Source organism: Pieris brassicae, chromosome 9, assembly GCF_905147105.1.
Source record: "Pieris brassicae chromosome 9, ilPieBrab1.1, whole genome shotgun sequence".
Classification (NCBI taxonomy): Eukaryota; Metazoa; Arthropoda; class Insecta; order Lepidoptera; family Pieridae; genus Pieris; species Pieris brassicae.
In genome coordinates, this window is record NC_059673.1 from 13334863 (window position 1) to 13349264 (window position 14402).

A 14402-nucleotide genomic window follows, 5' to 3' on the forward strand; every position below is an offset into this window, starting at 1 on the left:
GTCGTTAGTTTCGTGGTTAAATTTTTTGGATATATGTATGCAACGTTATGTAACTTTAAAATATTGATGTCTTTGCAAATAGTACACGTAAGAAAATACTGCACGTTTGTGAATAAAGTTAGGTATTTAAAAATTATTATCGTACCCACTCACCCACACTACAAGATCCCGCTTATTACACTAAAATATTTAATAAATAGGGACCTAAATTGTCCCGATTTTGTGCGCTGACGTAGAAAACGTCAAATATAAAAAAATGGCTAAATTTAACGCAAAACACTAACATACAACATATTTAACTCGTTTCACAAAAATTTGCTAAATTTATACAGGTTTCCTCCCTTATTATATTTTTTGTAAAATTTGTAGATATGATGGAAACAACATCGAAATCACAACCCAAATCAACCATTTAAAATGGAGTGCAAAAATAATAAGTATAATACAATATAAGAATAATAAAATTGGACGTCATCATAGCAAGTGACGTGCAAGACGTAAGCTTTGAACAATGTGAGGGATGATAAATAATAATAAATATAAATTTAATATATAAAATAAATATAATATTATTATCTTTTTTTAATATTTTTGCTTTGAAAAAGAATTAAAAAACTTTCGTGATTTAATAAAAATTAAAATCCTACATGGGATGATAATTGTTTTGCTAAATGCTCACTAAACTGTGACAAACGATAGTTTAGGTAACTTCCCTTTAAGTAAGTAATTTTATGGTAATATTTCGTAACGACTAGCGCAACTAGTTACTTGATAATCGGTGCCAGATTGAAATTATAACCTAAAACTTGTCCTGTCTAGGATTACATTTAAAATACACGTGGCTCCACCTCCTTTCCTTTCGGTTTTATGTCGGTTAAAAAAGTCCTTTATCTAAATACAATGATAGTTTATTTAGACTATAAGTTTAGACATCAATTATAAATAACTTAACTGTTATGAATAACTTATTATTATTACGACATTATTATAATTAACATGACATTTGCATGCCTCTTTTCGGTAGTCAACCTGCAAAAATGCGTTTTTTTATCATTATTCAAATGTATTATTATTATTTAATGGAAGTTTTAATATTAAAGACGGAACTCAGCTACTATATAAAGATACCGACAAGTTTCCTAGTATTTATAATGAGGTTTGGTTTCTCGCCAGTCCAAAGTTACGGATATTGAGAGAACTACATTGAAATTGCATTCACAAACGCAGGAATCAGTATCGCTGTCGCTAATATAAGTGAGTACGACTGTCATCATTCTAAACTATATTATAATAGGGGAGCGTGGCAGATTAATACACAGGAGGTACCTTGTACACGGTGAAGTACTTCTACCAAACATGAGCCCCATACATATGACCTATCAAGGATAAAGGATCAGATTAGTTTTTTTATAAGTCTTCAATCAGTCAGCTAGACTATGAGCAGATGAGTTTAGACCTTTTAGGCGTTCAGAGTAAAATCTCCATAATATATACCTCGAATTTTATCTTTAGCTCTTGGACCAATAAATGAAAGTCGCAGGTCAGGACTGTATGGATGACTTATTATCTCGACACCTGCCATAGCCAAATATTCGACAGTCCGGATTGCGCTGAAGCATTGTCGTGGTGAAGGAGGATCCTGCTGTCGAACTTTTTCCAAGAAAACAGGCAGACAGCGATTGACATACAGTCAGCAGTAACTGTCCTGCTTTCTTTTAGCACAAGTGTCGTTTTTTTCTTGACTGCTCTTTACCTTAGTTAGCCGATCCTCGAAAGGATACAACCACTGAGCTGATTGTCTTTTGGTTTCGGGTTCGTGGCTATATATCCAGCTTTTATCACCTGTGACGATGTCATTTACAGCATTTGAGTCACCGCATTATCGGACGTCAAGGAAAAATACAAAATACCATCCGTATCACCTCGACGTCCGTCGTTCCACAACTGAGCGTTTTCTAAGGCAGTTTTTGCCGCGCACCACCACTATGTAGAACCAGCTGCCCACTGAAGTATTTCCGAACCAATTCGATTAAGGGTCCTTCAAGAAAAGAGCGTACAGAGTAGTGTGAGTAAGAGCAATGTGAGTGTCCATGGGCGGCGGAATCGCTTATCATCAGGTGAGCCTCTTGCCCGTTTGCCTGCTATTTCATTAAAAAAACCGCCGTTGAACTTATCCAACATTTGGCGACACTAATCCATGCGAAGGTGTTGCAGGTCGTCGCACAGCACTTATGTTATCTTCACGCGGATCATCATTAAGATTGCTACGTCCACGCTTAAACTCGGTAAACCAATTGTAAATAGTGGCACAAGATGGGGCTTCATTAAGAAATGCTAATCGCAGCCTATAATAATAAAATTTTCTTGCATTTGATTCATTTTCACGTCAAACAAGAATTTTAGAAATGCCGCCAATTCACAAAAACAAATGACAAATGAATGCAATATACTACACAACAAATCAAGCAAGGTTAACAAAGAGTTCTAAAATTGAAAAAAAAAACCATTAGCAATGTTTCTAACTGGCCCGTTCTAAACATTTTCAGTGTTACCCACGTATTATGATTGCTAAGTATCTAAACATAGTCTTTGTAACTTTGATATAACATGATGGAATATTACATCCAAATAGAGTGACTAGGAGGTATGTATCAATACATTTATTTTAAATCAACTAAATGATCAGATCGTTATTGTGTCTAAGCCAAAGCAGTATTTTTTCGCCATTAATAGAATCCACGACCAAGATATCCTTTTTCAGCTGAGACTCATGATATTTTATAATAAGGCTTTAACTATAAAGAAAAAAAATATATATTGCTAAGATTAAAGCTTGAACACGTCTAGATCAATTCGTTTGTTTCATATCGGTATATCTACTAAAAAGGTAGTACTAAATAAAAGTCTGTAATTTTAATATAATTATAATTAAATCAGTACAAATCACCGTTACTATATTACTTACAATTTTAATATTTACAAATTTATCACGGTTTTGGCTAATTATCAAAATCTTAATATAAACATTTTGGTTAAGGATTTAATACAGAAATCTATAAGCGAAAATATATATGAATTTTGTGTAGTGGTTTTAATGCCTTGAAAATATAAAGAGATTATCGTTAAACTGGCATTCGATTTCATACTTAAGTTCTGCAGAATACAATTAGGTACTATCGTTAGATTATTGACGTTTATAAGTTTACTTGGTTACTTATATTAATAAAGTTATTTTGAGTTTGACTTTGATAATAAAATGGATGTCTTTGAGTACAAGCTTATGAAAATATGCCACTTTACCAATTTCCATATTATAGTATATACAAAGCTAATTTATGATTACGCGAAATTTTCTTATTACCTTAAAAAAATATAATAATTAGTAGTCTTATTTAGACATAAAACGAAGGCCATTATATTATATATACGTGTTTAAAAATATCTATATAAGCACGTGTACACGTGAATATGTGCTTATTGGACATAAATATAGTAGCTAAATTTTCTCAGTGATAGGAGAATTAGCCAGAAAACATATTTTTGTAGGTTTGTAAATTGTAAACATAACGATAATCTTCGACCTATACTATATAAATTATACATAAATCTCTGATCTAATCTTCAAAAAATCCTCATGCCAATCCGGTCTTGATGTGTGGTAGCAATAAGACCGACAGATGTCCGAAATGACCAGAGAAACTTAACTAAAAACGAAATTATACTCACCATATCACAAACTTACAACTAAATAACAATTATGGGAATAACTCTTGATACGTAAACTTCGATGTTATTTTATTCGATATCTCTGTAAAGATGTCTGCTAGACTTTTTTCCATGACTGGGCTGATTTCTGAAAGGAAGACTTGGGAGTTTTCATTGATAACCCTGTTGGTAGCTGGTCCCAACACTGGATCTCCGTCAAAGAGATTGGTCAGGTAGATTGATGAATCACCAACCCGCAGTTTCACTTTCATAGGTTCAAATTTTAGATACTCTTTGCCATCTCTTATCTCTTTGTGGCCTCTCATTGTTACGTTGCACGCGTAGTCCTCTGTAAAGGTAAAATGAAATTTTTCTTAACTTTGTTTACACAAATATACGAGATTTTTTTTACTGATATTCCGCTAGTAAATTCAACTCATCCAGGGTTGGGGATTTTGTAGCCTGGTCTCATGTTTTATGTTCTACGTTTGTTTGTTTGTAATTTTATTTTATAGTTTCTTAATATGTGTTGTATAATCGCTGAAGCTGTCACTCCAAGATAGTATAGGCCCGCTGAAATTTAGTATTGCTGGTTACAGCCACTTTAATATGTTTAACTTAACTAGGTTTGGTTAAATTTTTAATCAAATAAATATTTTTTCTTTCCTTCATCTTTTCTAGAAAATTATCAACTTCTAACTGTCAAATTGTAAAGTGATCTTATCTACACATAATTAGACAAATTGAAATCATCATATTGATCATATTGACTTAAATATTAATGATTTTAATCTCTTAATGATCATTATTTAAGACTAATTAGATTTAGTATTTTTTCTAAGACTTCCATAATCAAGAACCATGATGTTTATATACTATTAAATGTGCGTTTTTTGGTATATTCATATTCTATTACGTTATTGGAGCTTGCTAAATGTTATAGTACTTATCACGCAATGTATATTTTTTGTTAAATGTACTAAACATTTTTTACAGAAAAATGTCAACCAATTATCTAAGGATCGTTATAAACGCGTCCCAATACTTAGTAAGGGTCATTCTTTAATAAAAGTTTTATAGAAGTTGGCTGATAATAAAAAAGCATTCCAAAGATTGCGCCCGATTGCGATTATTACAATAATTTTATTATTAATAGGTACGTGTTACAAGAACATAATGGCTATTGCTCATGTCTCAATGAACAGTCTAACCTACATCTCGATACAAAAAATATATAATCTTTGCGAAACACACGTTGCACAAAATAAACTTGAAACGTGATTGCTCTAGATTTCTATAGGAAGTATAATACATTTGATTTTTTTCGGTTGATTTAAAGGACAAACTTGTAAGACGTCATAAGATGGGTCTTAAATGTAACATGTCTGACGTATGATTATTAAAAAAAAAGGTATCGAATATTATTTTTTCTTAAGTTTCTGTATTTACAAATGGTTGAAGTTAACTACTTGTGCAAATTAGATATAGGTTTAATGGCAGTGGTGCCCTTGTGGCTTCAGACTCAACGTTTTGATTCAGATAAATCCAGATTCCAGACAGACATTCGGCGTGGTAGGCAAAGAACCTAATGCTCTAAAGTATAAACAAACAGACCCATTGTTTTCTATTAAAAATACGGGTAAAAATATTTGATGTACACTAAATGATACATACTAAAAGAACCTGTAATATTCCCTCTTCCTTGGAGACGCAGCAGCAGCACTTGAATGTCCATTTTATATTTACCAGCGAATTCTAATTTCGGTAACAGCAGCTTGAAATCAAATCTGTTCCTGTTTAAATCAGATCTGAAAATTAAAAACATAAAATTAATGTTTTTAAACAAATCGATATTGTTTAGGTTAATATTACATTGTCTTTAAATAATAGCTAAGATGTTTTATAAGGTATTGTTTATAATCTATGTCTTGCCATGGTGTGTCCAAGTCATTTGCCTAGCTGTTTGATCAACTGGCTGAATATATTTCAGGCCGCTGGTTAAACAATGCTGTTAAAAGGCTAGCCTATTGATTGAATGGCTAATTAAACTAGTTGGCTGCGACATAAATACATAATCTTATTAATATTAAAGAAAGTATTGTTAAGTGTTAAGCCTATCTCGTACCTAATCCGCTTTTTTGCTGTTATTTTTTTGCAGTTAGAGTTCTTTTCCTATATTCTTTTATAGAGTAGATTTTTACGATGCGCGCGCACACCGTTCCATATAGCCGACACCCTGAAGTTAGCTATAGTCAACATTTTAGTTTTTTCTATTGTTAGTCACGTTTTTTCTACAAACGTAGAATAAGGCGAAAGATAAAAATTTTATCTTGTTACACCAAAGAAGTAAAACATCCAACGCGTGTACACATGTATACACACGTTTTTTTCTGCTTAACAAAAATTTCAAGTATTTTTATTTTATCTTGTACATATTTTAATTGTATTTCTTTTTGTAACATTTATGTTTACCTAAATAGTCATACATTTTAGATAAACGAGTTTGTAGCATATACAGTAGATATTGTATTATGTAGTAGTATAGTCATGTGATAAACTTGAATAAATAAATAAAGATACATTTTAAAAAGTGTTTGAGTGATGTTTTGGAAATTATGTTTATCATTCAACTCTTACAAATTTGTTTTTCAATATAATGATTTAGTATATTAAAGTCAAGCCAAGCCAGGGATAACTAAAAATATCTTATTATATAATATTTTTATCTAAATAATTTTGTGTGTTAGAAATAGATTTTATTAGTTATCTTACACTGTCTTAAAATTTATAATGTCACATGGGTCGCCTTTGCCGGCGGCCCCGACACATTTTCAGATACCACTAAATTAATATTCTAGTGTGAATGATATATACATACTTCAATTCTGTTATCTTAAAATTGCTGGGACCCCGGACCTTGACATCGTTGACAACCGCCGTCAACTTGGCACCTTGCGGTCCCCTTGCGAGTGCAATCTGACCCAGGCTCAAAGGTTCAATCCCAGGCACATCCAGCTCTGGAATACCCTGGAAACAATAGTTAATCTCCTTATTGACTGATACTATTGTGTGATTATTGCTATTGTCTATAACATAAGCCAGCCAGCCAATTTTATATTACAATAGCAAGTCTTAGATCGCTTTAAACTTTCCAGTATTTATAAACAGAATAAAAACCTCTAATGAAATAGCCATATTTTGTGATTTATCATTCTCGTTTTGTAATAAAACATGATAATTTTGTTTAAAGAAATGTACGAAGAATAAAGAAATAATACGATCAGAAGCTTATTCTCATTCTATGTTAAAAACTTAGATCAACATTGTTGATTTTAATTCTGAGTGTTGTTTGAGAAGATAAATAACAATTTTTTTTTTCAAGTATTAAAGTTACGCACAATGGCCGAACGATTTAAATCGAGTTATATAATGTGACTTATTATTTTCGTTGTTACCCTCTGTTTCATGTTAGCACACACCCTAAATACAGCTTAAACACTTTCATTTACCAAAAAGAGAATTTAAACTGTGTAGTAAAAACAAGTCAGTTTTGAGTAATAATATAAAAAAACCCTAAAAGTACCCTTTAAATTATTTACAAAACTACTTTCGCACAAGGTACACCTTGTGTACTACAGTAAATTAGTACAATTATGGTCATAAATACGTCGTAATATGCATTTTACCAAGGACGTGTTTAATAAACAAACAAAGTGCGAATCTAAAAGTTTACTTCTGAACCCACTTGACACGCTTCGGTCTTATGAAACTTACCTGACAATGACATACTTTCCAATTCATTTTAAAAATTCAATTTTCTATATTTGCAATATTTATTGTACCATAATCAAATTCTAATAATATAGCTACACTTATATGGACAATGCCTCTTATATTGTAATTACTTCGCTTTTATTATTAGGTTTTATTTGGTCAAGCCCTTGTTGTATGAGTGAATGTTGTAGGCCGCTATAGCCTTGTTTATGGGTAGCTCTAGTATTGATTTTACACTATCCTTTACATGCACAAGGTACAGAAAAAAAAATTGATCAGGAATCAAACCTGAACCAAAAAAGAGCTAAGGAGAAGGACTCTTCTATGAAAAGTCTGTCAAAAAATCAAGTTTGTATGACATTTTGGGCAACTACCCACTTCCAGAAAGTTTAGCAAAAACTTTGTTCCATGATTAATGAAAAAAATTTAGTTCTATGTTTGTTAAAAACTTAATATGCTAAATGGTCAGTGGTTCAGAAGGTCAGTTAATTTTTGGCATTACATTTAAGGGGTTTAATGAGTCACTAAACAGGAAAGAATTACTAAATTGTAAAGGATATCCTATTATAACAATTAACGCAAAGAAATCATTTATATTCGATAATCAGTGTTATGCAAGAACGCATAAGGGCAACTTTGTTTGTTTGCAAAAAACCGCTTTACAGAAATAGGTAATAAGTCATTTTACGCGTGTCTACAATAAGTGACACGAGTATATATTATTACATATGAAACAAGATAATTCTCGCAACTTCGTCAAGGAATAAAATTTATGTATCAGTTATTTTTTTATAGAAGATACAAATCAGTGATGTAACGTAATCAAACTTTTTTTATATTAAGCTAGGCTTCGTTTATGTTAATAAATAGAATAGCTGTTGTTTTAATCTTTAAAGGTTCGTGAAGATCGGCTGTCAACGCCACCTATTAGTTGGAAATACGAATACCCACATTAAACCAAAGCCACCTTATTCACCGTACGTAGGATATATATAATTCATTAGTACTTATTGAAATTCTTTTGAATCCTTTAACTTGCGCGTTAACAAATAAATATGACAAAATATTCGCAAACTGAGAAAATGAAAAGGTAAAATTTCATTGCTCTCAGATATCTTAATACATAAACAGACAAATAAGTAAACAAGGATTTTATTTAAGTACATTTTCCATTACACCTGACTAACCATATCACATACATAATACTACGTAAAACCTACGTGCTTTTTATTAAATTGATAATTTTTTAACAATGTACCAGAAGTTATGACGAACATTGGTTATCCTATCAGTGCCTAGCGCAGTATATAAGGCAACTATTTTGTATTTTTTTCAAAAAAGGACAACATGGAGCTGTATCGGATAGTCACCTATATAGCTATTTTTATTATACAGGTGAGCAAAAATTGTATATATATATTTATATATAATTAATCTTGAAAAGTCTCAATAAAAATATTTTTCGATAAAATATTCCTTTTTAGGTCTGGCTTCAGATTTTTGTATCTGTTTCATAATCATTTGTTATTCTAATAGGCAAGTAGGTGATCAGTCTTCTGTGCCTGAAAAACACCCTGGACGTTTTGGGGTCCTTGTTTCCTTCATCGTTCGAGCGAATATCATGTGCGTACATAGAAAGAAAATCCATTGGTGCATAGCTGGTCATCGAACCTACGACCTCAGACATAAGAGTCGCACGCCAATAGTAGCTTTGATGTTTAAATACATAATAATACGTTATTGACATATCGTAATATTAGAAAACAAAAACCAAATATGAAAAAAAAATTAAAATATTAATAAAGCTTCACGTATTGAAGTGTTTATAAAAACATAAATATTTAAATGTATGGTCTTTAAAACATTTCTGTGATACGTGGAAAAGTAAAAAAAACTGTTAAATATCAAAATATTTTATATTTCGTTCGAAACTGACGATTGAAATGAGTTACGAAATAATTTCTACGATAAAATGTTTTGACAGCTTCCACGTTTACTTACAGAGTGATGCTGGTGTTTGCAATCGCAAAAACACAGTGATCCAAGTCAGAGTTCCCCAACGTACTAACGTGACTGTCAAGTATCCGCCCACGCTGCGTAGTCCCGTTGAATACGTACCCTATCCGTACTTACTCGGGAACAAACGCGAAAGACCTTGCTATAGATGCCAAAATTCAAGATGTTTCAAATGCAGTAATCAAGTAAAGTCGCCAACTGTTCTTCCCGGAACAAGAACCAACATCATCATAGATGTTCAAGGCTCAAGATCTAAACCTAATTCAGACCAACAGGTTAATCATGCACCAGACCCAAATAGGCGAGGGACTCTTGTTGTTGTCCAGGGCGCATCAGCAGCATCTAGTGACGCTGCTGCATCAGCTAATGGAAACAATGGCAATTCTGCTGCCGCTGCTTCATCATCAGCTTCAGAAAACCAACTTATTGCTGACTTTAAAGAAGAAGACAGGGCTCCAGATGGATCAACAAAGGACATTGAGGATATATTTGTAGCAGATAACTCAAAATCCAACTCAAGTGCCGCTGCATCATCTTCTTCAAATGGTGGACAAGCGAAAGCAAAGGCATCTTCATCTAACCGAAATGCACCTTCTAAACCTTCTTCAAATCGTTCACCACAAAAATCATCCCCATCAAATGGCCCTCAAAAGCCTAGTAAATCAGCGCAACCAAATGTAGAGAATCAAGGAGGAAATAATGGCTCACCCAACAATAATCTTTCACCAGACAATGACAATTCCCCAGATAATGGCAATAACCCAGAGGACAATGATTCTCCAAACAATGACAATTCTCCAGATAGTGACAATTCCCCAGATAGTGGCAATAACCCAGATAACGATGATTCTCCAAACAATGACAACTCTCCAGATAGTGACAATTCCCCAGATAGTGGCAATAACCCAGATAACGATGATTCTCCAAACAATGACAATTCCCCAGATAGTGGCAATAACCCAGATAACGATGATTCTCCAAACAATGACAACTCACCAGATAGTGACAATTCCCCAGATAGTGGCAATAACCCAGATAACGATGATTCTCCAAACAATGACAACTCTCCAGATAGTGACAATTCCCCAGATAGTGGCAATAACCCAGATAACGATGATTCTCCAAACAATGACAATTCCCCAGATAGTGGCAATAACCCAGATAACGATGATTCTCCAAACAATGACAACTCACCAGACAATGGCAATTCTCCAGATAGTGGCAATAACCCAGATGACAATGATTCTCCAAATAATGACAGTTCCTCAGATAGTGGCAATAACCCAGATGACGATGATTCTCCAAACAATGACAACTCTCCAGATAGTGACAATTCCCCAGATAGTGGCAATAACCTAGATGACGATGATTCTCCAAACAATGACAACTCTCCAGATAGTGACAATTCCCCAGATAGTGGCAATAACCCAGATAACGATGATTCTCCAAGCAATGACAACTCACCAGATAGTGACAATTCCCCAGATAGTAACAATAATCCAGGTAACGATGATTCTCCAAACAATAACAACTCTCCGGACACTGACAACTCTCCAGACGATGAAAATTCCCCAGATAGTAATGTACCAGTCTCTCCCAATTCATCAAATAATGACAAATCTCCGGACGATGGTGATCAATCACCTGATAATGACCCTTCAAAAGGTGGCAATGAATAAAACAGCGAAGACATTCCTGTCAAAGTGGATCCAAAAAATGGTGATTCCGCGCCAAAAGATGAAGATTCACTTACAGGAAATGATGATACTCCAATCGGAGATGGTTCAACAGATCCACAAAGCAATCCTTAGGTTTAGTAACATTTTAAGAACAAGCCGAATTTTAAGACCTTACAACTAAATTCAAAAAAGGGATTTAAATATTTATTTAAAATAATGATTTTGTAGTCCAGATTAATAATAAGACAGTGTCGTATAGTCCCTACGGACATGTAATGCGTAATTATATATTTGTATTGCCGCAAATCTGTATTAAACGTCTTATTGTTGAACGACTTTTAAAAGACTTTTTTAAAAGACTTTTATATAATAAAAGTATAACTTCTTAAAATACCGCATTTTCTATTTTAATAAATTATTAAAATTGAAAATTGGACACTAAAAAGGTATGTATATAATTACCTTTTTGAGTTTGGGTCGTAATTCCTCTATAGAATTCATAATACACTTGTCCACATTGGGGTCATCACGATGGCATATTTTGATGTAAGGCGCTGAAATCACACAAAAATAGTAAATAAAATGAAAAATCTTCGAAGTTTTTGTACCCATCACTACAAAAGGCCTCGCTAAAAATTACTCGCCTTACTACTACTGATTAAATAATACTATAAAATACCACTTAAACTATAATACAATAAACGTTTAAAAGACTTTCAAACTCGAGCAAATTTAAAAAAAAAATATTCAAATTAAAATTATCTCATTTTTATTTAATAATTTACAATGTACTATTTAATATAGACTGAGTAAACCAATAGTTTAGAATAAATATATACCAATATCAAAACTGTTATTTTGACCCCAAATTTTGTTTTAGTTAATTTCAAACTAAATTCTTTGTCATAGCTTATTTAGATTTCATACAAGGCGAATTTCGAAAATCTCATCAATACGTAAAATATATGGGAATATGAAGAGCCCTAGAAAATTCTAAAGATTTCTCAATCCATGCAATACTTACGTATTTCAGCACCAGCAAAGTGCAGAATAAACAGGACCGAAGCGATAGTCAACATTTCGATATCTTGCACAACAGAAGTGTATTAAACGGCGTGGACGACCGGCCGGCTCGGTGCTTCGACCGCCACTAAGACACCTTCCACCAGCCTAAGGACATGTGAACGTCCACCGATTTACCACCTTCGAAAACATCCACCTTCCCCCTCTAATGGTAAAGGTGTAAACGGGATGCAGAAATGGAAACTGCGTGATCCTGGCATCCGTTTTAGCACGAGACTGTTGCCAAATTTCCTATTGACACGCGTATAACCTAATGATTAATTAGACGTTACGTCTAAACTAATACTTTCCATAGGGAACCATGTACAACGTATTACTATTAAAACAGTATAAAATAAGAGATGAGGTTAATAAGTAATAAATCGTTTATTTGCCAAGATAGTGGTACAATTAGACCAGCTTCAAATATCCGCACAATCAGCCATATATAAATAGGCATGCAAATGTCATATCAATTTTTACAATGTATTATATAAGAACATAAAATAATGTCAAAGTTAGGTTATTTACAATTGGTGTCAAACCTATGGTCCAAATATGCTTCCACCTTGCCCTTCCTCTTAAAATATTTACACGGCAGCAATCTATAACTTCTAGGAAGGTGATTAAATAGTTTTAATTGTATGATCATGAGCTCAATGCTTATAATTACAGGTTCGAGTTTCAAATATAATTTTTAATTTTTACTTATTAATACAGAAAGAAAAATCTTTAATATATTTTAATAGGCTCAAAATCTAGATTTACGCGGTAAATTCCTTTCACCTAAACCGCACGGGATATGGGTGTATGACACTAATTCCGTTTCCTGCGAGTTGGGCAATGTTTGGTCAAGGCGAGCTACTGAGCTCCAGTACTTACGAAGATGTACCATTTCGCAAGCTTCGTGCTATGCCTCCCTCCTTTGTTTCCATAAAATATTAAAACCCCCCCTAATTTACCAAGCTTACAAATAGTTATAAATACATACGTTTAGATGATTTATGACATTGATATTTGGTTCTTATAGGTAGGTGTAGTCTTCTATGCCTGACACACGGCTTGGATTTTTTAAAAGCCGCACGAGGAAGTTAACACAAGGAAAAATTCTTTGGGTTCCAAATCGGAGTACGCACTGCTCCACATCCATTTACAAATTCTCATAAAACAACATAACACACCAAAACCATTACTATTTGTTTATATAAAACTAACAATGCGCGATGCATCCATCTTACTACACAAAATGACAATAAAAAATCTGGGAGACTTCAAGTGTTATTAATTATTACATTTCAAAGCTAACTTTAATATAGAGATATTGATTTTTCCAGAACGGAAAATTTTAAGTCTGCAAATTACAAGCAAGTATTGCAGTGAGAATGCGGTCAGTTTACACTCCGCGCTCTATTCATAGTTAAGATAAATGTATTGATATTAAAATATTTACTACGTAGATAATGGAAAGTTAAAAGCTCTATTAAAATTGTATTCTTTTACGTTTGATTAATTACTACATGATGTTTCAATTTATTTTATATTTACGTTAAAAGACAGACACACGCTTAATTAACTGCATTTTTAAATATTTATACGTTGACCAAGTTTAATTATGATAACAATCCAAATGTATATTTAAAACAAGTTCCATATACAAAAATAGCCTATCTATAACCAGCCTATATACTATATACTATCTATATATAGAATCTATATTGTTTTTTATCCCGTTGCCATGGAAATTTTTAATTGGCTCAACGTTCAAGCCATTTGCAAAATTTGAATTACATCTGGTATAGACAATAGTTTGTATTAGTTTTTACTACAAACAACAACTAGTATGTAGTAAAATACAATAGAATGATTGTCAATTTTGAAAATAGGCCTTGCAAAGACACCTCGCGGGCCATCCCCTGCATCTGCTTACATTTTGACTACTCAGTCGATTTGTCGCCTTGACCGGTATTAGTTATGTAATTTGTCTACGCGCAGGTGCCGATCCTTTATGCGCGCATATCAATCCGTTATCTTTGAAATAAATAAGTTGTGTATAAATAAAAACCCAATAGGAATTAATAAGTGATGTGATTATAGTGGTAGTAGCTTAGAACCTAGGGGTAGAAACACCAATAAACTATAGGTATTTTATATATATTTCCTTAGAAA

General features: G+C 32.9%; 2 protein-coding genes and 1 long non-coding RNA gene across 4 annotated transcripts; 2 read left to right on the forward strand and 1 right to left on the reverse strand.

The window, feature by feature from the left end:
- Positions 1-2953: 2953 nt before the first annotated feature.
- On the reverse strand, positions 2954-12328 carry LOC123714478 (protein takeout-like). 2 transcript variants are annotated; one of them, XM_045668734.1, is made up of 5 exons: positions 12199-12328; positions 11637-11728; positions 6584-6732; positions 5380-5513; positions 2954-4054 (listed from the first exon to the last, which is right to left on the reverse strand). In XM_045668734.1, the coding sequence occupies exons 1-5, from the start codon at positions 12251-12253 to the stop codon at positions 3756-3758; spliced, it is 729 nt and encodes a 242-aa protein (XP_045524690.1). In that variant the 5' UTR covers positions 12254-12328; the 3' UTR covers positions 2954-3755. The 2 variants fall into 2 exon arrangements, with proteins under 2 accessions (XP_045524690.1, XP_045524689.1); XM_045668733.1 differs by lacking the exon at positions 12199-12328 and having other exon boundaries at positions 11637-11972.
- On the forward strand, positions 8826-11507 carry LOC123714469 (dentin sialophosphoprotein-like). The gene is made up of 2 exons (XM_045668724.1): positions 8826-8874; positions 9483-11507. The coding sequence occupies exons 1-2, from the start codon at positions 8827-8829 to the stop codon at positions 11172-11174; spliced, it is 1740 nt and encodes a 579-aa protein (XP_045524680.1). The 5' UTR covers position 8826; the 3' UTR covers positions 11175-11507.
- A 25-nt stretch (positions 12329-12353) lies between the features above and the next one.
- On the forward strand, positions 12354-13511 carry LOC123714480. Its single transcript, XR_006754313.1, has 2 exons — positions 12354-12408; positions 13267-13511. It is a non-coding gene; the product is annotated as an uncharacterized LOC123714480 (long non-coding RNA).
- Positions 13512-14402: the final 891 nt, after the last annotated feature.

What these genes read in the sequence shown, in the direction of transcription:
- LOC123714469 (XM_045668724.1), top strand. Translation starts at nt 8,827, where the DNA reads ATGGAGCTGTATCGGATAGTCACCTATATAGCTATTTTTATTATACAG. An exon ending in TAGCTATTTTTATTATACAG is followed by an intron (nt 8,875 to 9,482) that starts GTGAGCAAAAAT and finishes GTTTACTTACAG; the next exon opens with AGTGATGCTGGTGTTTGCAA.
- LOC123714478 (XM_045668733.1), bottom strand. Translation starts at nt 11,786, where the DNA reads ATGGGTACAAAAACTTCGAAGATTTTTCATTTTATTTACTATTTTTGT. An exon ending in TACGACCCAAACTCAAAAAG is followed by an intron (nt 6,733 to 11,636) that starts GTAATTATATAC and finishes TATTGTTTCCAG; the next exon opens with GGTATTCCAGAGCTGGATGT. An exon ending in TTTAAGATAACAGAATTGAA is followed by an intron (nt 5,514 to 6,583) that starts GTATGTATATAT and finishes TTTAATTTTCAG; the next exon opens with ATCTGATTTAAACAGGAACA.